The sequence below is a fragment of the Pollicipes pollicipes genome, unplaced genomic scaffold (assembly GCF_011947565.3).
Source record: "Pollicipes pollicipes isolate AB1234 unplaced genomic scaffold, Ppol_2.1 Scaffold_1600;HRSCAF=1878_pilon_pilon_pilon, whole genome shotgun sequence".
Classification (NCBI taxonomy): Eukaryota; Metazoa; Arthropoda; class Thecostraca; order Pollicipedomorpha; family Pollicipedidae; genus Pollicipes; species Pollicipes pollicipes.
The window spans coordinates 27193180-27218703 of record NW_023595962.1 but is presented as its reverse complement, the minus strand read 5'-3'; the positions used below and the strand labels follow the sequence as shown (position 1 = coordinate 27218703).

At 51.5% G+C, this 25524-nt stretch overlaps 1 protein-coding gene across 1 annotated transcript in view; it reads left to right on the top strand.

Annotated features, from left to right (window-relative positions):
- Window positions 1-491: 491 nt before the first annotated feature.
- Window positions 492-25524, top strand: part of LOC119089487 (uncharacterized) — a 52732-nt gene continuing 27699 nt past the window's right edge. The window contains exons 1-4 of the mRNA XM_037212215.1: window positions 492-521; window positions 4983-5098; window positions 5157-5804; window positions 6316-6721. Coding sequence (XP_037068110.1) covers window positions 492-521; window positions 4983-5098; window positions 5157-5804; window positions 6316-6721 — 1200 coding nt within the window. The remainder of the gene's footprint in view (window positions 522-4982; window positions 5099-5156; window positions 5805-6315; window positions 6722-25524) is intronic.

The window sequence follows — 25524 nt, the reverse complement described above, 5'->3', positions numbered from 1 at the left end:
CCAATGAATATTGCTACAAACATACTTTAACAGCAAACTCTCCACGCAATTAATGGATCCAAAATGATAAATCGATGTTGTTGTCAATAACTTAAAGACCTGAGTCAGCCAGGCTAGCCTAGGTCAGATACCTGAGTCAACTATCCTGACTTAAGTCAGACACCTGAGTCCACTAAGCCAACAAAAGCCAGGGACCTAAGTCAACTAGTTGATTGACTCTCGGAGAACTCCGGATCCAGATGACTCAGCGCAGACACCGGAATCATTCAAGGCTTACTGAGTCAATGTGGTATGGACTCGACTAAAACCGTGTTGAAATCAGTCAGAGTGTAGTCAACTATCACACTCAGAGTCAGAGTGCAGTCGACTCTAATTCCAGTGTTAATATGGTCAAATCAGTAGTGCTGCTACAGCATTGCAGGTAGGTCGTGATCTTCGCTGCACATCAATGCCAACGGCCATTCGCAATATTGATATGCTTGGCCCCAGACATGGAGATGCGGCGCGTGGCCACCTTACATGTACGTGCATGGATGTCATGTAATCGACAAAAGCATGACAGTTATGAAATCCACAGAGATAGTGCTGTGGGACCCATGCAAGTTCACAAAATTGGGCCCGTTGGTCCCCAAAAACAAAAGGTCCGTTGGCTTCGGGTACAAATTACTTGAAGTACCGATCTGTCACAGGGCATGCCGCATTAGGCCAAAAGCATTAGCCACCTGTGCCGACCTAACCTGCCATCTAGCGACGTGTCCAACAACCAATCAGGGTCAGACCGTGTGCACCATGCCGCCATCTGGCGGGGACGACCGAGTGCGTCAGGTGGGGCCGGAGTCCTCCCTCGCCGCAGCTGGAGAGGCCGCCCGAGCCCGGACATCTGCTCGAGGGAAAGAGGGAGGGGGGGGGGGGGGGCACCGGGAATGCAGGTGTATATGCGTTCCCAGCATTCCCTGCCTGCCGATCACCCGCTCACTGTCCACCTTGGAGGGAAACACGCCCGATCATCCGCCCACTGTCCACCTTGGCGAGAAACACGCCCGATCATCCGCCCACTGTCCACCTTGGCGGGGAACACGTCTGATCATCCGCCCACTGCCCACCTTGGCGGGAAACATGTCTGATCATTCACTTATTGTCCACCTTGGCGGGAAACACGCCCGATATTCCGTCCATTGTCCACCTTGGCGGGAAACACGCCCGATCATGCGCCCACTGTCCACCTTGGCGGGAAGCACGCCTGATCGTCCGCTTTCTGTCCACCTTGGCGGGAAATACGCCTGATCATCCGCTTACTGTCCACTTTGGCGGGAAACACGCCTGATGGTGCGCTTACTGTCCCAAACAAGGTACCCGCACGGAGTAAGTCTCAGTAGCAGATGGCATAAATCTGACTCTCAGATGCATGCGGTCTTGTCCAACACTCGGCCAGTCCCCTTTCCATAGCTTTCAAATGGTCATTGCTGACCGAAAGGACTCTAACCACGACTGAGCGAGCCCTGAATCAGACAGGCGTGGGCGCTGCACTTCAGGGAAAGTGCGCTGAGGACCTTATCAACGCTCTAAAGACGTCACTCTGTTGCCAAGAGTTCATGACTGAGCAGTCCGTCTAACGCATGCGCTTCGTGTAATAGCAGGGACTGGGGACTACGGCACCAATCAGGGTGCTCGCAGATAAAGCCAAGTTCATGACAGATAAAGCCAAGTTCTCACTGGTTGCGTGCATGGCTGCCGATTCTACAGCCAAAGCCAGACAGCAACACAAGACAATGTGACAAAGCTGCAATGCAATGCAATGTGAGGTGGGCGAACTTCGCCGGTTCGTGCTGCGTGAGGTCTTCCACCATAATCTGCCACAATCGCCGGAGCTGCGTCGTATCCAGCGAAATCAGTATTGATGGCAATGTTCGAAACTTGCCGAGGCGTTTCGTTCCTGTCGCTTGTGTACAAACCGCTCCGACTGAACACAAAAGAAAGGAGAAATACGATAAGTGTAACTAAAAAAATTCTCGAAAATGTTTGGATCGATCTTGTGACTAAATTCAATGACCACTCCCGAATATAATGGAGAAAAAGAAAACTTTTTCAAAAAAAATCATAGCTTATCTCTGACCAACAAAACTCGCCGTTGTGTAAGATGTTTACATTGAAATGCCGAATGGTTTAAGCGTTCCCGCCTGGAAATACACCACAGGTGGGGTGCAAACATTATAAAACTACTGCCTACCACACTGCGGATGGATTGCGGACTACGCGCTGGCAAGAAGTCGCCAGCGGGTCTGATCGGTAAAATGCATTCGTAAAATCATGGCCGGTGCTTGAAAATGGACCTGACCGGGCCATACAACTGGATGTCGTGTCTACATATCCATATATACACACACATACCCATCTATGTACATACGTCACACCAATTACTCGAGTACTCGTCCCACAGGTTTTAGCTGAAAAACTAGGGCCGAATGGGCTGGAGACAGGCGACAGTTACCACCCGACCACGGTAATCAGGAATCCAAATACAAGTTTGAGTATGTGGTGACAACATGTCTCTGTACGCAGGCTTGGGAAAATTTTGCCGGAGCTACAACTGCCTAAGTTTAAGAGACCGCCTGCACAGCCTTCTGCAGATTCTGACATGTCTTGATCTGATCTGATTTGATCTGATCTGATCTGATCTGATCGCGATCTGATATGTCTTGGCCGGGAGTAATTCCAAGAACAATGTTTTCTCCTACGAATGTGAAAACGTCAAATCAAGGTTCCATTGCAGTGACTACCCACGCCCAGTCCAGGTCACGCCGTTCCCCGGCGGCGCCTCACACATCTATGGCGTGACTGGAGGGGGGTCACAAGCTCGATGGCTTATGCAAACCTGATAAGATATGAGACACCGCGTTTTATTTGTCTTCATCATGACGCATCAGTAATATTATCAACTGGCATCATCTTCATGATCTAGGACTGGCAGCACGGTTTTGCCGATCGGTGGAAAATCGCAGCAAAACAGGCCTATTGTCGTTCCATTGGGAAGAACAAGGACAAAACTTCCAACACAGACAAGCAACATCTTGCGTGGTATTTTAAATGTCCGACAAGGCAAGGTCCTCTGGCTTGCATGAGGACCCAGTCCTACAGGCTGGGGCCTCTGCGGCTTCCGGTCATCCCTTATGACCCTAAAATCGGGGCCTTTATCGCCAGTTCTCAGGGGCCCTCCGAGCCCCTCGGGACCTAACAAAGGGGGAGGGCACATACTCCTTTGTCTCCCCTTGCCTGCGCGACGGACTAAGGCTGCCTAGGTTACCTTATTCCAATAATAACTATGTCCAAAATGATATTTTGCCACACATCATATTGCATGTCTGCTGGCACAAAAAACCTTAATATATTTAGGATATATGCACAACGAGATTATTGCTGATGAAAACGTGCCACCATCTACAGCTGTTACATTTTTAGCCCGCAAGCGTAGAACGGTAAACAGGCCTTGCCGTCCCGTCCCATGTAATCCGAGGTTGACCTGAGCTGGGCGTGAAGCTGTGACACCATGGACAGAGTACGGTTTCTATTAGTTTCGTTGGCTGGGAGGCTTAAGTTCGAATTTCGTGCTGGAATGTTGCCAAAAAATGAAACTCGTGTCCGTGAAATTCACTACGCACTACTTATTCCGTCAAATCTTATTCACAAGGTGCAGCTTGTCTAAATGCAGACCCAGCCGGCCCCGGTGCCTGCTTCGGCAGCCCCCCGAGACAACACGAGGCACGTCTGAATGCCGCAGTGGCAGTGCGCTCCGCCCCAGACATGGGGAAGAGGGCGAGATCAGCTCGTCAATATTATTGCACAAGCTCAGCTTGGTCTACCGCACACTGAAACACAAGCGATGGGGAACGCCATCGATAAGCGTCGAACTCTTCTAACCCGGAGGTGTCCGCCAAGTTAGCCTCGAAACGGGGCAAACTCGGCGAATGACCACACGGCATAACCTCTTCATCTGCGGCCCGGCATCGAGTATGCATACGTATGTGCAATAAGGTGTATAATGTTCAATGTTTGTGATGTTCAAGCGTGGGGTTGGAAGCGCCACAACGCAGCCCCCTGTCTTGAGCTTTGGTTGCGTGAGGTCACCTATATGCAGCTCCGGTCCCAAGTGACCCGCACCAAACTTGCATCTGAATAACGCGTTAAACTTTCATTGAGCATTCCAGCAAACACTGATACCCACTTCGCAAGAATTCTGACCCTTTCGATGCCAACGGCATCGTGCTAGAACGACAGCGGCCCGCAGGGAATCGCGGGTCGCGTTTTCCCGCGACCCCCCCGGCCTACAACCGGGGCCGGCCGGGTCGGCGCAGTGTGCTGCGGCCGGCGCGGCCCGAGGTCACGGCTCGGCGCCCGCCACCGGAGGCAGGCGACACGCGTCCGCGGCCGGGCCAGCAGCGAGCGGCGCCGCTGCTGCTGTCAACAGCCCAGCGGGAGATGCGCCATCCGTCGGCCGCTGGCGCTGATCGTGCGTACGCTCCCGTTGCACCCTGCTCATGCGCATCACTCGCGTCAGCCGTTGAGGCAAAACTCAGCAAAACATGGCGGAACATTGCCACGATTATTAATTATTTCATGCTGACAGGCCCGAGCCTGACCACAGCAGACTACAACATACCATATACCAAGGAAACCGGGGCCAATTCACGTCCTCCCCATGGCAGCCACTGCCATGGGGAAGCAGCCACATTGATTATTGTTGAAAGATTAACGAGCGAAGCGCGTGGACGGGACTTCGATCGCTCCTCCATTTCTGGGCAGACAGCGGGGACGCTGACACCATGCGCTCCGTATCGCTAGCGGCGCTCGTCCTGGCCTTGGCGAGCCCGGCTCACGGCCACTGGGCCTCGTCCCGCCGCGGTCAGAACCGCCGCCTGACGGGCGTCTCCGTCGCCGAGACGGTCCCGGGCATTTCGGCCGCCCAGTGTCAGCTGGTCTGCCTGCAGCGCGGCGACTGCCGCAGCTTCAACCACCACCGGGTGGACGCCGTCTGCGAGATCTTCACCGTCACCGTCTGCGACCACCACAGCTACTACATCACCAGCACTGACGGCTGGATCTGGTACGACGTTGTCTCCGACCCGTCCCAGGAGTCCAAAAGCCAGCTGTGGACCTGACAGCATCTGCACGGACGGTGGCCGCTGCCGGGACGACATCTGCCTGCGCAGGCTGGATGAGCCGTGTCGGGAGCACAACCAGTGCCGGTACCACATCACTGGCGGCACACAGTGCTCGTCCAGCCAGTGTGTCTGCGACTCCGCAAGCTGGAAGTACAACACCACACTCTGCGAGAAGACCAACATCGAGCTCACCACCGACGGCGAACACTGGGTGTTCAAGGAGCTGGTCAACGGGATCTGTTCCATGGAATTCGACGCGCAGGCCACTGACGATCTACGGTTTGTGCTCACCGAGTCCAACACGCATTACTCCAACCGCTACCACTTTCGCATTGGCTACAATGGCAACAGCGCCACCTACGCCGAGAGGATTCAGGAGGGTGTCAGGAGTGACACCTTCGCCTCCTACTCAGGTGATCTGCTGGACGGCAACAACTACCGCAGGTACGGCCTGCACTGGTGCAGCGGCCAGATACGCTTCTACAGGCCGGGAATCGACACCTACATCAGCTGGGATGACCCAGAGCGCTTCTCGCCCGGCTACATCGGCATCTCCACCGCGCTGCAGGGACGGTGGCGCTTTACAAAGGACATGGTGGACCTCTGGATGGGAGACTGGTCCGATGACCGCGTCTACACCATACCCAGGTGAGGCTGCTCAGAACGCTAACCCACAAACTGCTAAAAGGCGCAGTGCGAAGGGTTGTTCCAACCATGTGGTGAACCTAATGATTTCTTGTCTTTCGGGCAATACCGCGCAAGCGATTTCAGAAATTTGTGATGTAGTGCCATCGGCGAGCTTACTCGCGCGAAAAATTACAGCGTACATCGTAAATATGAATTGAAAACATAAATGGACACTCATGCTTCATCAGAGCGGGCAACCAGCTTCGAATTTCGCGAGATTTACATGCTAGGAGCAGCACTGCGCAGCATCTTCATCCAAACGACTCGGCCCAAATCAAGATCTAACGCGTCCATGCCTAGACCTGCAAAGGATCATTTGGAACCAGAGGGTTGGTGAATCTGAGCTTTGGTGCGTCTGGAATCGCTTTGATGTCTGCAGCGAGTGCTTCTGCGACCAAAGCATCGACAGACAGGGCTTCTGAACCTTGAAATAGGTCGCGCCATTTCATAACCTTACCTCCGTCGCCGTCAGGTATTCCACGTTGTTCCGCCGCGCGACGGAGCAGACCTTCTCGGTGACGTTCGACTGCCGCGCCTCCAACGACTGCAACTGGCTCGCCAGCGACACCGTCATCTGGGACCACTCACACATGTACAGCATCGTCATCGGAGGCTGGGGCAACCAGTACAGCAGGGTGCAGCGCCACACTCCCGGCGTCGGCTGGGCGACTCTGGCCTCCAAAAAAATGTCAGGTATTGTCAGCCGGAGTGAGCTGCGCAAGTTCCGAATCCGCTTCGAGCCCGGCCGGATCCGCGTGTACAGAGCCAATAGACCGAATGCGTTCCTGGACGCAACTGACCCGTCCCCGATCACCATCAACTTTCACGGTCCGCGCAGCTGCTGCGACAGCGGCCGGCATGGACGTACGACTGGTCAGGTACGACCGCAGCTGGAGTTACGAGGCCGGCTACCGCTGGGCCGAGGACCTGCAGTAGCTGCTGCAGCGCGTGAACTCACAGCATCAGCCATCAGCTCCCATGAGCCACCGCTATGCCGGTTAAGAAATCAGCCGCAGCCAGGGTGGCGGGCAGGTGTATGAGCTCCTGTCCAGTGGAGGTCCGCACCCCTCCCCCCCCCCCGCCACACACTTCCGGGGGAAAGTGAGCCAAATCCGGAAAGGTCTCCTGGGTGTGTACTCGATGTTGAAGTTGTGATCTCCAATATCCTCCTCAGGATCACAATGCATTCGGGAAAACTTAAGACGTACTGAACAAGAGAAGTGAATAAAAAATGTATTTGAACTGGTGGGAACGCCACCTTAGCACACCACTGTTGGTGACCTGTTCATAATGTATCACGTGACATCCTGTGGGCACATACCTAATCTGTCTTAAGCGTGCCAACTCCTGTGTATTCTTGCTTTCTCTACACTCTGCCTAATCAGTGTTCGTCATAACAAACTGGTCTGTACTTCCAGCAGTTGAAATAAATTTTGAGAATGCCGCGTAAGATCAATTTCCCCCCACACATATATGGGAATGCGACTCCTGTCAGTGCCAACGAGCCATGCTGCATGGTCTCTTGTTCGCATATGCCAGGCCACGCTATTTTTCAAAAGCTTGCAAACGTCTCGTGCTATAGTCTATGGAAGATAAACGAGACCAATTTTCGTTGATAGTATCGGGTCGTTTCACTGTATCATTTGACCATGGATTTCATACTATTTTAGTCTCCCACGGAACGAAAAGGTCACGTTGACTTGAAATGGATAGTCAGATTCTTCCTCGACAGACGATCGTTTAAGCGCATAATTAGCGTTGATATAATCCTATCAGCCATGCTCAAATATGCTGCGCAAAAGGAAAGGTGTGGCAAGTGTCCTTCGACCAAAAGGGCTGCTGATGGAGCTTTATGAAATGAGATATAAAGCCGGTCACCAACCAGCTCAGTCAGTTCTGACTTGGTCAGCTCTGACGTGGTCAGTTCTGACGTCTGGTGATCTGACGTGGTCAGTTCTGAAGTCTGGTCGTCTGACGTGGTCAGTTCTGACGTCTGATCGTCTGACGTGGTCAGTTCTGACGTCTGGTGATCTGACGTGGTCAGTTCTGACGTCTGGTGATCTGACGTGGTCAGTTCTGACGTCTGGTGATCTGACGTGGTCAGTTCTGACGTCTGGTGATCTGACGCGGGTCAGTTCTGACGTCTGATCGTCTGACGTGGTCAGTTCTGACGTCTGATCGTCTGACGTGGTCAGTTTCTGACGTCTGGTGATCTGACGTGGTCAGTTCTGACGTCTGGTGATCTGACGTGGTCAGTTCTGACGTCTGGTGATCTGACGTGGTCAGTTCTGACGTCTGGTGATCTGACGTGGTCAGCTCTGACATGGTCAGTTCTGAAGTCTGGTCGTCTGACGTGGTCAGTTCTGACGCTGGTGATCTGACGTGGTCAGTTCTGACGCTGGTGATCTGACGTGGTCAGTTCTGGCGTCTGGTGATCTGACGTGGTCAGTTCTAAAGTCTGGTCGTCTGACGCGGTCAGTTCTGACGTCTGGTGATCTGACGTGGGTCAGTTCTGACGTCTGGTGATCTGACGTGGGTCAGTTCTGAAGTCTGGTCGTCTGACGTGGTCAGTTCTGACGTCTGGTGATCTGACGTGGCCAGTTCTGACGTCTGGTGATCTGACGTGGTCAGTTCTGAAGTCTGGTCGTCTGACGTGGTCAGTTCTGACGTCTGGTGATCTGACGTGGTCAGTTCTGAAGTCTGGTGATCTGACGTGGTCAGTTCTGACGTCTGGTGATCTGACGTGGTCAGTTCTGAAGTCTGGTCGTCTGACGTGGTCAGTTCTGACGTCTGATCGTCTGACGTGATCGTTCTGACGTCTGGTGATCTGACGTGGTCAGTTCTGACGTCTGGTGATCTGACGTGGTCAGTCTGACGTCTGGTGATCTGACGTGGTCAGTTCTGAAGTCTGGTCGTCGGACGTGGTCAGTTCTGACGTCCGATCGTCTGACGTGATCGTTCTGACGTCTGGTGATCTGACGTGGTCAGTTCTGACGTCTGGTGATCTGACGTGGTCAGTTCTGACGTCTGGTGATCTGACGTGGTCAGTTCTGACGTCTGGTGATCTGACGTGGGTCAGTTCTGACGTCTGGTGACCTGACGTGGTCAGTTCCGAAGTCTGGTCGTCTGACGTGGTCAGTTCTGAAGCCTGGTCGTCTGACGTGGTCAGTTCTGACGTCTGGTGATCTGACGTGGTCAGTTCTGACGTCTGGTGATCTGACGTGGTCAGTTCTGACGTCTGGTGATCTGACGTGGTCAGTTCTGACGTCTGGTGATCTGACGTGGTCAGTTCTGACGTCTGATCGTCTGACGTGATCGTTCTGACGTTGCCTGGCCAGTTCGGCGTAGGCATAGAAAATGACGAGCGCATTTGTAATGAGCATTACTGAGCGATGTGTATTGTTCGACCATTGTGTTTTGTCTGTGTGGCGTGTGTTGCTTATAATCAAATATCGATTATGGATTCGAAATGATTATGTCCGACGCGCTGACGCCCTTGGTCTGAGCAAATCCAGTACGACGTCATTCTTCATGATTTCTGAAGAGACGTGTCAATCGCGGCCGGGGTCAAGTGTCAGAAATTAACAAATAAATTACTCACCTCCCCCGCCCCCTCCCGCTAAAGGCATTGGTACTCCCTGCAACACAATCGGCGTGGGGAAGCAATAAGGACCAGGTTCCGCCGCTCTCCATCATAGAGCGAGTCATGTTCTGTCGCGAATGTCGTTAACGCAAGGTCACTTTTGGTTTTTGCACTCTTATATTGGTTGTAGCTGTTTGATTTACTTTCTCTCGATGCATGGATAGCAGGTTCTTTTGAGGAGTCTTCTAAAGGGCTGACAGGATTTTGTCCTTGAGGGAGAGGATTTTATGCCTGAGGTCAACTGGATTGCATGTGTTAGTTTTTCGGTAGCTTCTTCAATTTTAGCAATAGTTTCAAATTTTGAAATCAATAAGATAAACAACTGCACGCAGTGTTAGCTTATAAAACAGGTGAAGGAACGTTTGTTTTTAGATGCATGGCTTCTTGTGGTACCTTTGTATTGTGATGAAATTAGACACGTGCATAAGGAATGAGCAATGGAGTCTCTTAATGTTAGCTGTGAAAAAAAAGCACAGGTGAGGGAACGAATATGTTTGTAGGCTCCTTACAGCTTCTTATTTTACCACCAAGAAGTATTTAAGGGTAAGTACGCATGCATGGCATGACAAATTTGGTGGACGTTGCAGGCTTTTGGGGAAAACTTTCCTTGCGGGGCGGATGCGAGTTTTCAAACTTGGATCCATGTACCTGGTACCATGATTGTGCGAGCAGGTGTAGGTAAGCGTATAGCTTGCTGTAGGTCCAAACCACTGCTCGTGAAGGAAATCTCCTGCAAATGTCCCAAATGCGAGAAACTTTTTTGCTGGGCTGCTAGGTCCACGAAATACCCAACGCAAACAACATACGCCACTGCGGGTGCGCGGTGGAAAGGCAGCTTAGTCGTAAGAGTTCTTAAAGGGAGCTCGGGGATCAAAAAGCAATGATGCTGGGCGAGATGAGCAGATTGCACGCATGGGTGGTGGAACGGGAGGGGGGAGATAGGGGGCTAATTCCCCCTACTTTTCAAGATGGGGGCCAGCAATGCTAACTGCCCTTCCCCACTTTTCAAGTTTAGATTGTGTTTAGCTTACTTTTGTACCACTACAAACATGCATGCCGATTTACCTAGCTCAACAGTCATTTTACTGAAGATGCGTCGTCATTTTCGTTTACCCATTAGCCATCGCATAGTGTCACAGCAGCAAGGCCGACGCCGTGCCGTCTATGGAGACTGCAAACGCCGGGTGTCGAGGATGTTGCTAAGATTTGTGAGCACCCATGTTCATAATTATTTTTCAGTACTTCATCCCGACTGAATGTAAAACATTTAAGACAAACATGAGCTACCCGTGTCATTACCAATTTGGGGCCCCATTTCGACTTACAGTCCACGTTCAGGGGTGGTCAATATCTCTGAAGAACAGGAAACTGGAGTCTATGTGAAGATTATTGACCGCCTGCGGCGATCAGAGAAACTTTGCGTCAATAACAACTCCTGCGTTGATCCGGGGCCACGTGCGCGGATCAGAAGGCCTCCTGTGTCAGGCAGGAGAACAAACTGATGTGATGCATCCCTCCGAATCGACCAGGGGATCCCGCCCCGTGTTATCTGAATGGCAGCCGGCGGACACACCGCGATGGGACGGAATGACCCTTCAGCCGCTGAGGGGAGCAGTAATGTGTCCCAAGTGTTCTTCTCAAGGGGCCCGTTGCATGGAAGAAAAGAAGGAGTCTCCCTATTTTTGAATAGAGAGGGTCTAAATGAGTTCAAAACGAAAAAAGACACTCCAAGTTTGCCGGAATACATTTATGATTTGCAGAATCGATTAGTGAAACAAACTACATCAAAACCGAAAGGCGTTGGCCACTGCAACTGACTCCAGGAGGCGGGCGCCATGGTAAATCTGACCGAATAGCAGTCACAGAAGCACCAAAAACAATTATTTTACCATTACCCTTCCATTTTCACCACCAGATTCCAGCTCACATCGCCGTGCCGTAAGGGTCAATCCTATCTTATCATCAGTCTAAAAATCGTGTATGTGAAATACACGCCCAGACTACCTTCTTAATGTAATATTTGATACTCTAAAGCGTACAAAAATGTTTTCCTCAGGAGCGTCATCATTGTTGTCCACAGGTTGGCCACGGCTCAGTATTGGCTGCTGGAGCCGACGTCGCATGGCCCACGGAGACTGCAATGCCTGGAGTCGAGGTTTTGTTGCGAAGATTTGCGAGCGCGCATGTTAAATAGCAAGTTACATAACTTGCACCGCTAATCGATCATGACTGCATGTTGAAATTTCCATGCAAACACGGCTTTGCCTTATTATTGCACATTTTTTTCACATCTCGATTTCCAATCTACATCCGCGGGATCCTTAATGTGGCTGTAAAACTCATGTAAAAGATCTGACAAAGTTTCTGGACTTCATCGGTTAAAGAATAGACCACTGAATCGGCGTAAATTAAGAGCGCCGTAGATTTATTTCATGCAGTCGCTCAATGCCTGATTTCTGCAGGTTATTGACTTCAAAACGCAAATAAATAAATTTCGTGGTAGCTTCTGGTTTCTGTTTCTGTTCTAATTGCAAGCATGGGCGTAGGAACAGGGGTGAGGGCAGGGGGGTCACGTCCCTCCCCCCTCTTTTCAAGGTGGAGAGGCTAGCATTGTTAATTGGCCCCCGCCCCCACTTTCCAGATTAAGGTTGTGTTTGGCTTATTTTGCACAACATTTAGATATACATGCCGATTTACCCAGTCCACCAGCCATGTTCCTCAAGATGCGTCATCTTCTTCTGCTTATTGGCTATCGTTTAGTGTCACAGCCGCAGGCCGAGGCCACGCGACCTATGGAGACTGCAACACTGGGCGTTCAGGCAGCTGTTGCCATGGCCTGTGAGCCCGTGTTTTCAAAACAATATTTCATGGTTTTTTATCTGTCATAAATATTGTCTGAATCTTACACATTTTAAGACGAACATCGATTAGCCATCTTAATGCAAGCTTAGGGCCCCATTTCATCTACAATCTACTTGCTGTTTCCGGGCGCCTATATGCCTACTTGTAAGATCATTTCGATCACGAAGGAGCTTTCAGTGCTGTTTCCGGGGGCCTATATGCCTACTTGCAGGGTCATTCCGACCGTGCAGGAGCCTTCCATGTTGTTCTTGATTTGTTTGCGGTTGCTCGGAGGGCCCTGCACTTTTCCTCCTAGCGTGTCGAAGCGCTCTTATCAATCATAGGTCTTCCACGGATTCTTTCCATTCGCAAGAAAGGCTCTGTGGGCTATAGCCAGTGCCCCTCATCTTTAACCTGCGGGGTATTCTTGGTTGCTCAGGGTTCCCTCACGTTGGTCTCGGTTAATCTACCGACACGCTCTTGTCGGGGCCCTTTCTGATAAGCTGCTCGGGCACATTCGATCGTTCGGGGGCCCTCTACATTGGGTCTTAGGTACGTCATACTTGAATGGGACCGCTCCGTTCGTTTTTTCGGCCGCACTGAATTGTTCGGGGGCTCTGTGCATTGGCTATTGGTGCTTCGATTCAGAGCCCTATGCTCCCGTCGGGGGCCATGTGATAATCTGCTTGGTATGCTTCATCTTTCGGGGGCCCTCCACAATGAGTTTTAGGTACTTCTTATTTGAACAGAGGGCCTTACGCTCTTGTCGTGGCCCCTTCTGGTAAGCTGCTTGGAAACATTCGATTGTTGGGCGGCCTCTACGTTGGGTCTTGGGTACCTTCTATTTGAATGGAGGACCCCACGCTCTTGATAGGGACCTATCTGTTAGCTTACTCTAGCGCACTTGGTCATTCGGGGACCTTCTGCGTCGTGTGATGGGCATATCATATTTGAACGGAAGGCCCCACACCCTTGTCGGCGGCCACATCTGTTAACCTGCTCGGGCACACTCGATTATTCGGGGGCCCTGCACATTGTGTCTTGGGTAGTTCTGATTTGAATGAACGGCCTGCGCTCCTGTCGGGGGGCATCTGTTTACCTCCTCGGCCACACTGAATTGTTTGGGGGCCCTGTATGTTGGGTATTGGTATTTGAATTTAGGTCCCTACACTCTTGTTGGGGGTCACCTGATTATCTGCTCGGGTACACTCCATCTTTCGGGCCCTCTGCCTTAAGGTACTTCCTATTTTATTGGAAGTCCCTTCGCTCGTGACGGGGGCTCTACATGTAGGTTAACCTTGCTGGAGCACTGGCCCTGCTATCTTGTCAGTGGCGCCATCTGTTACCCGTTCGTGCACACTAGATTATTCCAGGGTCCTCCTTGTTGCGTCTTGGGTACTCCTGATTTGAATTGATGGCCCTATGTTCTTGGCAGATCCCATCTATTAAGCTGCTTGGGCTGGTGGCGTATACAGACGGGGGAAGGGGGGGGGGGAAGGCAGGGGTCCATGCCGAGGGGACCCGAAGGCTCCAAAGCAGCCCATAACCGGCCGAACGGACGCAGTTTTCTAAAAAAAGGACTTCTTTGGATTTACAGACGATCAAGAACGGTTGCTGGCAAAAGTAAGGAGTTTATAAGCAACAATAATTTTTTCCTGACTGAGACGGTGTTGCTGGGGGAAAATTTTGGGACTCATTACGCTGTTGTCCGGGCCCTATATGTCTACTTGCCAGGTCAATCTGATCGCTAAAGAGCTTCCACGTTGCGCTTGATATCCCTTGCATTTTCTCTCAGGGCCTAACGTTGCTTTTGGTACGCTATCTGCTTCCGTGTGTGAGCACTCTTGATCGATGCACGTTTTCCTCTAGAGACTTTTCCGTTCGCCCGAAAGGCTCTGTACGCTTTTTCCGAGGCCCCGTACACTGGAGTACACGCAGTCGCCCAGAGGCCCTTCATATTAGTCTTGGGTTTTTCCACTTGTTCGGAAGGCCTTGTAGTCTTGCTGGAACTCATACATCATAAGGTACGGAGACACGCGGTGCTCAGGGACCCTCCGCCTTGATCGGAGGATCTTTCCCTTTAATCTCATTTGCGGAGGATTTTCACTCTTGTCAGGGCTCTTGCAGTTAACCTGGGCGTGCACTCTTGATCGCACAGAGGCATTAGTTTATAGTTTTGGGTGATTCCCCTTTGCTCCGAGAGTTTGCTCTGTGTACATATACATCCACGCGACTTTCCCTTCCACTAGAGCTTTGCAATGCGCATAGCTTCAAACAACTGATAGGTGAAATGTGCGAGACGGATTTTCTTGGTTTTTGTTTTTGAGTTTCTTGTTTTTTAAGTGTTTCTAAAAACGCAACGGAGTGACAGCGTTAAACAACTTTTGTTACTTATCCTGTACAGGAATGGAGTAACGAATAACGGAACTACCTTCTAAAGTAACGGAAGTAGCGAGTAACGGAACTTCTTTTATGTAGCGGTCTCTACCAACGCCGCCGTCCGTAACGACGAACCCATCCTCAACGGAATATGATCTGGTGGCTCAGAGCTGCGCTCCACGTCCAGAAGACCATCCAACGGCTGGTTTGAACGTCACATCACCGTGTTGACCTGCAGCGCTTAGCAGCGATCGACTGACTCTGCACCTGGCCGTCGCCGCCGTCGCCGCGTCCCGCCGCGCCCAGTCCCTCCTCAGACAGTGGCGGAGGTCAGTCACGCCATGCGGCGCCTCCGGCTGATTATCGCCCTCCTCTGGCTGGCCGAGGCGGCGGCGGTGGACGGGTCAGCGCGTCAGGGGGGCGGCCCTGCCGGTCAGGGCGTTCGCGTTCGAGCCGCTGCCGCAGAGCAACGCCGAGATGCCGCCGGGGGGACGGGTCCGAGCCGGGCGGCATCAGCGAGTGCCACTGCCGCTACCTCTGCCTCAGAGATCCCGACTGCCGTGGGTACGGCTTCAGCGACACCTCGGCCGCCTGCCGACTGACCCACCTGCTGCCGACGCCGGAGAGGATGGAGGAGAGCACCGATGTCTGGCGCTGGCACGTGCGCACTGGTATCCGCCAGTTGGGCGAGCCGCGTACTACTACGAGCGACTGCTCGCTTCTGGTAGCCGACGTGATCTGCCAGGACAGCATGATAGATGATAGATGGATATGTGTGTGTGTGTGTATGGACATGTCGACAGACATCCAGTCGTATGGCCTGGCCATGTCCATTTTCAAGCGCCGGCCATGGTTTTACAGATATATTTTACCGATCAGACCCGCTGGCGACTTCGTGCCAGCGCATAGTCCGAAATCCACCCGCAGTGTGGGAGGCAGTAGTTTTATGATGTTTGCATTCCACCTGTGGTGTATTTCCAGGCGGGAACGCTTAAACCATTCGGCATTTCAATGTAAGTGTCTTATACAACGGTGAGTTTTGTCGGTCAGAAATATGCCATGTTTTTTGAAAAGTTTACTTTTCCTCCATAATTTTTGAAAGTGGTTATTGTATTTAGTCAGAAGATCGATCCAAGCATTTTCGAGAAAAAAATTATTTACACTTATCGTATTTCTCCTTTTTTCGTATTTAGTCCGAGCGGTTTGTACACAAACGGCAGGAACGAAACTCCTCGGCAAGTTTCGAGTATTGCCATCAATACTGATTTCGCTGGAAACGGCGTAGCTCCGACGATTGTGGCAGATTATAGTGGAAGACCTCGCACAGCACGAACGGACGAAGCTCACCCACCCCACATTGCAACGGAAGCAATCGTATTTATTCGAAGGGCTGAGACCAAAGAAGCCGTTACAGACGTTACAGACGACACGATTTTCGACTTCGATATCAATGCAAAACAAACAGGGGCGTACTTAAAATGCGTACGCATTGCTCGGGAAGTACCTGCACCCTTGCTAAGAATTATAACGAATACGGAGAACGCACGACCGGATCCTTCAGGGGGAAAAAATAAGACACCAGCCTTGTGTGACGTCAGTAATGGCACGCTTCACCGTTATATACTCAAAATCAACACACTACACAGAGATGATCTGAGTAGCAAGCTCATTGCATCCAAGAAACAGAAACACATTCTCTGACCACGACCTGCCTGCCGACGCTTGGCCAGTACGACAGACAGTAACTGCGCCATCTGCCGGCCAGCAGGCGTCACACCTCAAGCGCAACGGGGCGGGTCTGTGTGACGCCTGCTGGGAGGTGACCACGACAGGACCGGCTCAGCACCGCGGACCCCCGGGGCTGACACAGCCCCCAGCACGGTGTCAATCACGCACGGTCGCCCGGAACAGTACGCACTGCGGCCCTCCGAATTCAGGAGCACACGTCCAGGGCGCCGCCGGGGTAAGGAGGGGGGGGGGGGGGGGGCAGCTTTGTCACATTGCCTTGTGTTGCTGTCTGGCTTTGGCTGTAGAATCGGCAGCCATGCACGCAACCAGTGAGAACTTGGCTTTATCTGTCATGAACTTGGCTTTATCTGAGAGCACTCTGATTGGTGTCGTAATCCTTAGTCCCTGCTATTACACGAAGCGCATGCGTTAGACGGACTGCTCAGTCATGAACTCTCTGGCAACAGAGTGGCGTCTTTAGAGCGTTGATAAGGTCCTCAGCGCACTTCCCCTGGAGTGCAGCGCCTACGCCTGTCTGATTCAGGGCTCGCTCAGTCGTGGTTACAGTCCTTTCGGTCAACAATGACCATCTGAAAGCTATGGAAAGGGGACTGGCTGAGTGTTGGACAGGACCGCATGCATCTGAGAGTCAGATTTATGCCATCTGCTACTGAGACTTACTCCGTACAGGTAACTTGTTTGGAACGGTAAGCAGACGATCGGGTGTGTTTCCCGCCAAGGCCGACAGTAAGCGAACGATCAGACGTGTTTCCCACCAAGGTGGACATTAAGCAGACGATCGAGAGTGTTTCCCGCCAAGATGGGCAGTAAGTGGACGATCGAGTGTGTTTCCGTTCAAGATGGGCAGTAAGTGGACGGTCAGGCGTGTCTCCCGCCAAGGTGGCACCGTAGCTCACTCATGGCTAATGCATGCAGCTTGCCACGCAAACATGGGGTGTCACGTACACGCAGCATGGAGCGAGCATTGGGGGAGATAGGGGTCGCACGCCTCTTCGCACCCACCGCTAACCTATAGCCCAGCGAACCATCGGGTGCGTTTCCGCCAAGGTGGACAATGGGCGGATGATCGGGGCGTGTTTCCGCCAAGGTGGACAGTGAGCGGGTGATCGGCAGGCAGAGAATGCTGGGAACGCATATATACTTGTATTCCCCGGTGCCCCCCCACCCCCCCTCTTTCCCTCGAGCAGATGTCCGGGCCCGGGCGGCCTCATCCAGCTGCAGCGAGGGAGGACTCCAGCCCCCACCTGACGCACCCGGTCGTCCCCACCAGATGGCGGCATGGTGGCGACGGGTATGGCCCTGATTGGTTGTTGGACACGTCGCTAGATGGCAGGTTCAGTCGGCACAGGTGGCTGCTGCTCTGGGTCTGATGCGGCGTGCCTTGTGACAGTTCGAGACCTCAAGTGATTTGTACTCGAAGCCAACGGGCCTTTCGTTTTTTGGGGACCCAACGGGGCCAAATTTTGTGAACTTGCAAGTGGTCCCACAGCACTATCTCTGTGGATTCATATCTGTCGTGCGTTTGTCGATTACATGGCATCCATGCACATACATGTAAGTACACGTAGCAACCGCACTTCCATGTCTGGTGCCAAACATATCAATATTGCGAATGGCCGTTGGCATTGATGTGTAACGAAGGTCACATCCTAACCTCCAATGCTGTAGCAACCTTACTGATTTGCCCACATTTACAAAGAATTCGATCTCCACTCTCACTCTGAGTGTGAAAGTTGACTAAAATCTGACTGATTTCAGCACGTTTTTAGTGGAGTCGACCTCCAATGGACTCAGAAAGCTTTTGAATGGTTCCGGTTTCAACACCGAGTCATCTGAGTTCCGAGTTCTCAGAGATATGGTCAGTCAACAAGCTGGCTCAGGTCTCTGACTTAAGCTAGCCTGGTAGACTCAGGTGTCTGGACCTAGATTAGCTTAGTTGACTCAGGGCTCTGGCTTGTTGCCCCAAAAAATGCTTCAGCATTTTGGATCCACTCATTGTGGTGGGGAATTTTGCCATTTAAGTGTTTGACCGCATTTGGCCGGCGCGCATCTGGCATCGACACATGGTAACAAAGAGGGCGATCACAGTCGGTAGTACAACGCACCGACATCCAAGAACTTTTGATTCGCCCTCTGCTGCTGACGGCCGGGTTTGGCCTCCCCGGGTGACCAAAGACCCGACTGTGGGCCCGCCTGTCACAAGGGACGGCGGACAGGCGGACGGGGACAGGGACGCCTCTCTGATCAGCAGACCCTTACCTGCTTCAGACAGCTGGCTGGCCCGCTCACCTTTATAGCCAAACCAGACGCACGCCCTGGGGCTGATCGGATGGTTCACGCACGACATAATACCTACCATGGCTTCTACGGAGACCAGAATATTCATAATGGTCATTAAGTGACTGTGCCATAGACAGTTGCACCACGGCTGTTGAGAGAGGTGTCACTTTCCACAGTCACTTTGAAGGCTGAACAGATAAAGTTGACATCAGCTAGAAGGCTGAGCAAAATTTCGACCGAACCTACAATTCAAGCCTTATTTCTCCCCGGACTTGAGTCGCTTTGAATAGCGTCCCTCATGTCAAAGTTAGATAACAAATATTTGGTCGCTTCCATTTGTTCTGTTTATGCTGAGAAACAACCTCCCTTGGAAACCGATGTCAGGGTGATAAAGATGATAAAGGTTGATGATGCCATAGGTAGCGGTGTGTTTGTGATCTGTGCTACGGCTGACGTTAGGTAAGGGTACAGTGCAACGGGTGATGTTGGGTCAGGGTACGGTGCTACGGGTGATGTTGGGTCAGGGTACGGTGCTACGGGTGATGTTGGGTCAGAGTACGGTGTCTAGGGGTATGTTGGGTCAGGGTACGGTGTACGGGTGATGTTGGGTCAGGGTACGGTGCTACGGGTGATGTTGGGTCAGGGTGCGGTGCTACGGGTGATGTTGGTCAGGGTACGGCGCTACGGGTAATGGGTGGTTTAGGTACGACGTTACAAATGGGTCTGCTTAGTTTACGGTACTGCGGTGAATGAGCGGGTAAGGGTACGGCGTTACGTGTAATGGGCTGATTTGAGCACGGCGCTGTGGGTAGCGGGCGGGTTTGGGTGTGGTGCTGTGGATGGCAGGAGGGTTAGCGTGCGGATGCAGAGGGAAACCTACCGACGCCATCTGCTTGTCCTCCTCGCACCCGCTGCGTATATGGTGCGGTTTGATATCTTCCGTCTTCTCGCCTGCTTCGGAGACAATAAGGTGGCGGCTCGGCGCGGCTGCGGGCGCAGGGCTGCCATCAGCCTCGCAGACCGCCACACAGCTACCTTCCGCCATTTGGAGGAATGTTTTGATGCCAGACTGCACCGCCCAGCAGTCGCTCGGGGAGTCGGATCGTCCCAGCCGAGCCGTGGCGAGGTGTGGTAGTCACGGAATGTGTGGTGCTTGTAATATGACTTGAGAGATATGCGTCCGTGGTGTCGGTGAGAGCGTGTCTAAGTTAGTTGCGGAGCCCAGGCGAAAAAGCGGGTCGCTATCAAAGATATTGGCACTGGAGCGTCTTTACCAGTCCGGTCTGAGGGAGGGGCCGCTCCCCTTCATGACACTCTGACTCCTTTCCTGAGGCTAAGTCTAATCGGATCGTACATAAACATTACACTCACGACTGGCCGCGCGTGTCTGGTTAACAACATTCTAAAGAGCAGTCAGCCTCGCACCTATGTTGCATGTAAAACTGGCTTAAGAAATTGTGCATCTAGTGTCGAGGAGTACACGATTTTCGTTGACTTTCTCCTCCTCAATATTCTTCATTTGGAACAGACCCCGATGCACCTTAAATGTATTTGGGTCGTAGTTTGGAAACTGAATAAACGCGAATGAAGCAGATGACTGCACAAAAACCCCATTGGTGATATCTAATTCTGGCAATGGTGTAAGTGAATTATTTCTAAATCGATTGATCTCAGAGTGCAGGATTTGTTCTGGGTACTGGGTACTGGGTATTGAGGACCCTTGGCACTGAACGACGTCTCCAATGTGGTCAAATCCTAGTAACATGATTAACCCACATTATTTTCGACACACTCTACTTTGTTTAGAATCGATTTGTGACAAAATTACTTCGCATATTCTTGACACGCGACCTTGCAATTCTAAAAAAAAAAAATACGACGCCCGACGTTGCAAACTCCCATAGGCCCGCGTGCTGGGCCCTTGGCTAACGCTGATCGGGGCCAACGGCGGCCGAAAATGATCGCACGTCCTCAGACAGGGATACTTTTGAACGCCTTATCAGGGGCGGATTCAGAAGGGATGACCACGGGGCCACGGTCCCCTGATCCTCGAAGGGGCCATAGGCTCCGAGGGGCCCCTAGTTGAATGAAACAGGTAACAGTTTTTAAATACAAAACGCAACAAAATTGGACATCTTTGATTTACAGGCGAGCAAGAACAGTTTGCAAGCGAAAGTGAACGGCCCACAGAAGAAGATAAATATCCTCAATATTGGGGAAGAGTTTTTGCTGGGAAATTTAAGCCTTATCACGCTGCCCTGGCGGCTCCATGCTGTTTCCGGGGGCCTATATGCCCTACTTGCAGGGTCATTTCCGATCACGAAGAAGCTTTCAGTGCTGTTTTCCGGAGGCCTATATGCCTACTTGCAGGTCCATTCTGATCGTGCAGGAGCCTTCCATGTTGTTCTTGATTTCTCTGTGTTTGCTCGGAGGGCCCTGCGCTCTTGCTGGGCACTTCCTGCTAGCGTATCGAAGCGCTCTTATCAGTCAAAGGTCTTCCACGGATTTCTTTCCTCTCGCAAGAAAGGCTCTGTGGGCTATAGCCAGGGCCCTCACACACCTTTAACCTGGCGGGGTATTCTTGGTTGCTCAGGGTTCCCTCACGTTGGTCTCGGTTAATCTACCGACACGCTCTTGTCGGGGCCCTTTATGATAAGCTGCTCGGGCACATTCGATCGTTCGGGGGCCCTCTACATTGGGTCTTAGGTACGTCATAACTTGAATGGGGCCCCTCTGTTCGTTTTTTTTCGGCCGCACTGAATTATTCGGGGGGTCTGTGCATTGGCATTGGGGGGGGGGGGAGGTGGGAAAGGCAGGGGTTCATGCCGAACGGACCCGAAAGCTCCAAAGCAGCCCATAACCGGGCCGAACAGACGCAAGTTTTCTAAAAAAGACTGCTTTGGATCTACAGACGACCAAGAACGGTTTGCTGGCAAAGTAAAGAGTTCATAAAGCAATGTTCATTTTTTCCTGACTGAGACGGTGCCGCTTTGGGTAAATCTTGAGACTCATTACGCTGTTCAGAGACATTACGCTGTTGCCCGGACCCTATATGTCTACTTGCCAAGGGTCAATCTGATCGCTAAGGAGCTTCCACGTTACCCTTGATATCCTTGCGTTTGCTCACGGGGCCTAACGCTGCTTTTGGTACGCTATCTGCATTCCGTGTGTGAGCATTCTTGATCGATGCAGGTTTTCCTCTAGAGATTTTCCCGTTCGCTCCGACAGGCTCTGTACGCTTTTTTCCGAGGCCCCGTACGTTGGGAGTACACGCCAGTTGCCCAGGGGCCCTTCATATTAGTCTCGGGTTTTTCCACTTGCTCGGAGGGCCTCGTACTCTTGCTGGAACTCATACATGATAAAGTACGGAGACACTCGATGCTCATGGGCCCCTCCATCTTGATCGGAAGATCTTTCCCTTTAATCTCATTTCGGAGGACTTTTCACTCCTGTCAGGGCTCTTGCAGTTAACCTGGCCGTGCACTCTTGACCGCACAGGGGTATTAATTCATAGTTTTGGTGATTCCCCTTTGTTCAGAAGGTTCTCTGTACTTTGGCCGGGGCATTTTATGTCAGCCTGCCGGGGCGCTATCGGTTGTTTAGCGGGCCCATGACGCTGGTCTTGAGTTCATTTTGCTTTGCTTTTAGGATCCTAGACTTACTGACGAGAGTCCTGTTGTTGTCCTCTTGTGGCACCCATGATCGCCCAAGTTTCGTCTCTATTGGCCTTAGTACCTTAGCCTGATAGCAGCAGTCCGGATATGCGCCGACGAAATTTTGCGCACAATTGTCGAAAGTAATTTTGCGTGCCGCAGACGTTGTATGTGTCATTCCCTAGGCTATTGAGAACGTAACTTATTACTATCGTGCATGACGTTTGTAACACATTTTGGATGTTGGGATATTTTGTACTCGTTTGTATGTAAGGAAAGATGGTGCGTTAGTCATCAGCCATCAGCTGTTAACACCGCCTTACCGGCCAGCCGCAAATAAGCTCATCAAGTCCGTGCTTGGTTTGATCGTGTTTAGCAGCCAACTTGATTTCATTTTGCCTTTTTTTTTTAGAAACACTCAGGCTCAAAATCACAGAATTAGCATTATCCGTAGAAAAAAGTAGGCTCCATGTGTATGCATACGGGCACGCACAGATTATAGGGCTGCGCTCAGTACGATCAGATAGCTTAGTTGTCCTTTTTCATGTTTTAGCCTCATTTTAATTCACGCTACTGAACATTGTTTAGACTCGTTACCTTTTCCAGACGAGATGTTCGATGGATAGAGCCCTAGGGGGCACATCGTCGTTTCCGGCTAGGGTCTCAAGGGCCTCTCCGTTCCAGCGCGAGGTGCCTACCGGCCGTCATTCTAGCGACACAGAGGCGGCGATGCCTGGTCGATCCGGCGGACCTCAGGGGGACATCATATGTTGGTCCTCTCCCTGACGCGGGAGGCCCCCCGACCCAACCACTTGACCCCGCAGCGACGTACGGGCCCTAACTCAAGCAAAAAGATTCCGTTTCGCTGCATGGGCCCTATCAATAGCACAAAGGCTCCAGTTTGCTTAACCAGCCTTCGGCTGAAATATGGGTGAGGGTTTCTGTTCGGTACTGGGTCCCCTTGCTGACATAGCGCCTTTTTACCGTCTCATTGAGGCTCTCGTCATAAGTTCTCGTATTTTCTGTTATTGTCACAGGGCCCGACTCGCACAACAAGCCCCTTAGCATTCGGGGTGACATTCCTGCCCCCGTGCCCGAAATGTTCCCCTGGCTGATTTGGGACCCCTTGCGAACACAATACCCCGCTGGGCACTGTGGTCTCTGGCTGACAGCTTTATAGGCCATTAGGTCCTACTTGCTCAGAAGCCCCGACCAATGTAGGTCGCTGGCGGCGGCCTTGTCCCTGCTTGGGAGATGTGTGGTCAGGCACAGACAGACACGGAGTCGGCCATCCGGCGCTGGTGGTGCTGCCCGACAAAGACTCTCGTCAACTCAGAGGGCCCCCAATCGATACAAAGGGCCCTATGACTGACATTTGACCGCCGCACCGCGCGTGCGACACTGGGAGAGTCGCGTATTTTTACACCACGGCCGCTAGTGATCGGTCGCTCAAGCAGCCACGAAATCGATCAGCTGTTATGCCGTGCCATTGCGGCATCGAGGGAGACCATCGTCCCAGACGCTGTCCGTTTTGTCGGAGCCCATTCTGTTAACTTACTCGGGCACCCTCGATTATTCGGGGCCATCCACATAATGTCCTGCGTGCTTCCTATCTGAATGGAGGGCCCTGCACATTTGTCGGGAGCCCATGTGTTCGCCTGCCCGGCCATGTTGGGGACCTAGCGTTCGGAGGCCCTGCATATTGGTCTTGGTATATGAATTTAGGCCCCTACACTCCTGCACGGGCCGTCTGATAATCTGCCAGGCACTATCCACCCATTGATCTGTAGATCATGATGGACCTCTATACATATGCATACGTAGCACGCCTACTTTAGAGCCGTACGCAGTAAGATGGGTTTCCGTACTTCACTTTGCCTGTTGTTCCATAATACATAGCCTCAACTTACAGGATTTAACGTGATCTGTAGAACATGAATGAGCTTCATGTATATGCATACATAGCACTCTAGCTATATAGGGCTATATATATATATATATATATATATATATATATATATATATATATATATATATATATATATATATATATATATATACCTATATATATATATATATATATATATATATATATATATATATATATATATATATATATATATATATATATATATAGCCGGCCCCAAACTCTACGGGGCCCAACAATGTTGCGTGCCCCCCCTCCCCCACCTGACGAAATCCTGGATCCGCCCCTGAGCACATAGCGATGTATGTAAACACTGCCTTCCACGCAGCACCCACCCTTGGTGCTGCTTAACCACATATCTTTTTTGACCCCTACGTGAGTTGGCGACGCCGTAATGACTTCTCTGAAACCTTCGAGTTTTCTTGCTGGGGAAAATTTCCCCAGTTGAGAAGGCCTGTAATAGACATCAATGTCACAATGGTTTCAAGGTGGTTTTCGCACTGCTGCCTCCATGTTGTCATTTAACGGTACTACAGACGGCTATTAGCGGCCATTTTACGGCCATTTTACAGAGCTAGGTCCAGGGGTGATAAAACCTGCCGACTTGGAGAAGACAGGCGACAAAAAAATGCATATATTCATGCGAAGCTTGGTGCCAAAAATGGCTTCTGGCGCAAAGTTTGGTGATGGTGAAGACGATAAAATACAACACTCTATGCAAAATAACATGAGGTTTCCATGCATAGATATAATGCCTCCGTGGTAATAAATTTCGTCACGCAACACAAGCAAACATCTCTGTAAAGATTATTTGCCGTATTCTACTGCACCCTGGTATCTTTCCTAGTTTCATTCCGACCCGGCGACAAAAACATCCGATGATTTTTAGTTGGTCGGCCAACTCGATGATAGGCCGGCGACAAATCAGTGTATTCCGTATGGCCCGGTCGGTCGGCCGATCCGCTGTTTTTAACAGCCAGCTCTCAGTGTCCCAAACAAGACAGCATAAAGTGCTGAAAAAGATCTAGATATGGGAATTCATCTGGCCGCGAGGGCGTGTTTCAAGTGTTGCGACGCGACCAATACGAAGTGGGCGGTGACTTTCGATGCACTGCAACTTTGCAAGTGGCATTTCCGTTGCAATGTCATGAATACCAGCTAAGAGTTTAATTTCTGGCCTTGTTTTCTTCGTTTACTGTGCCGTGATTA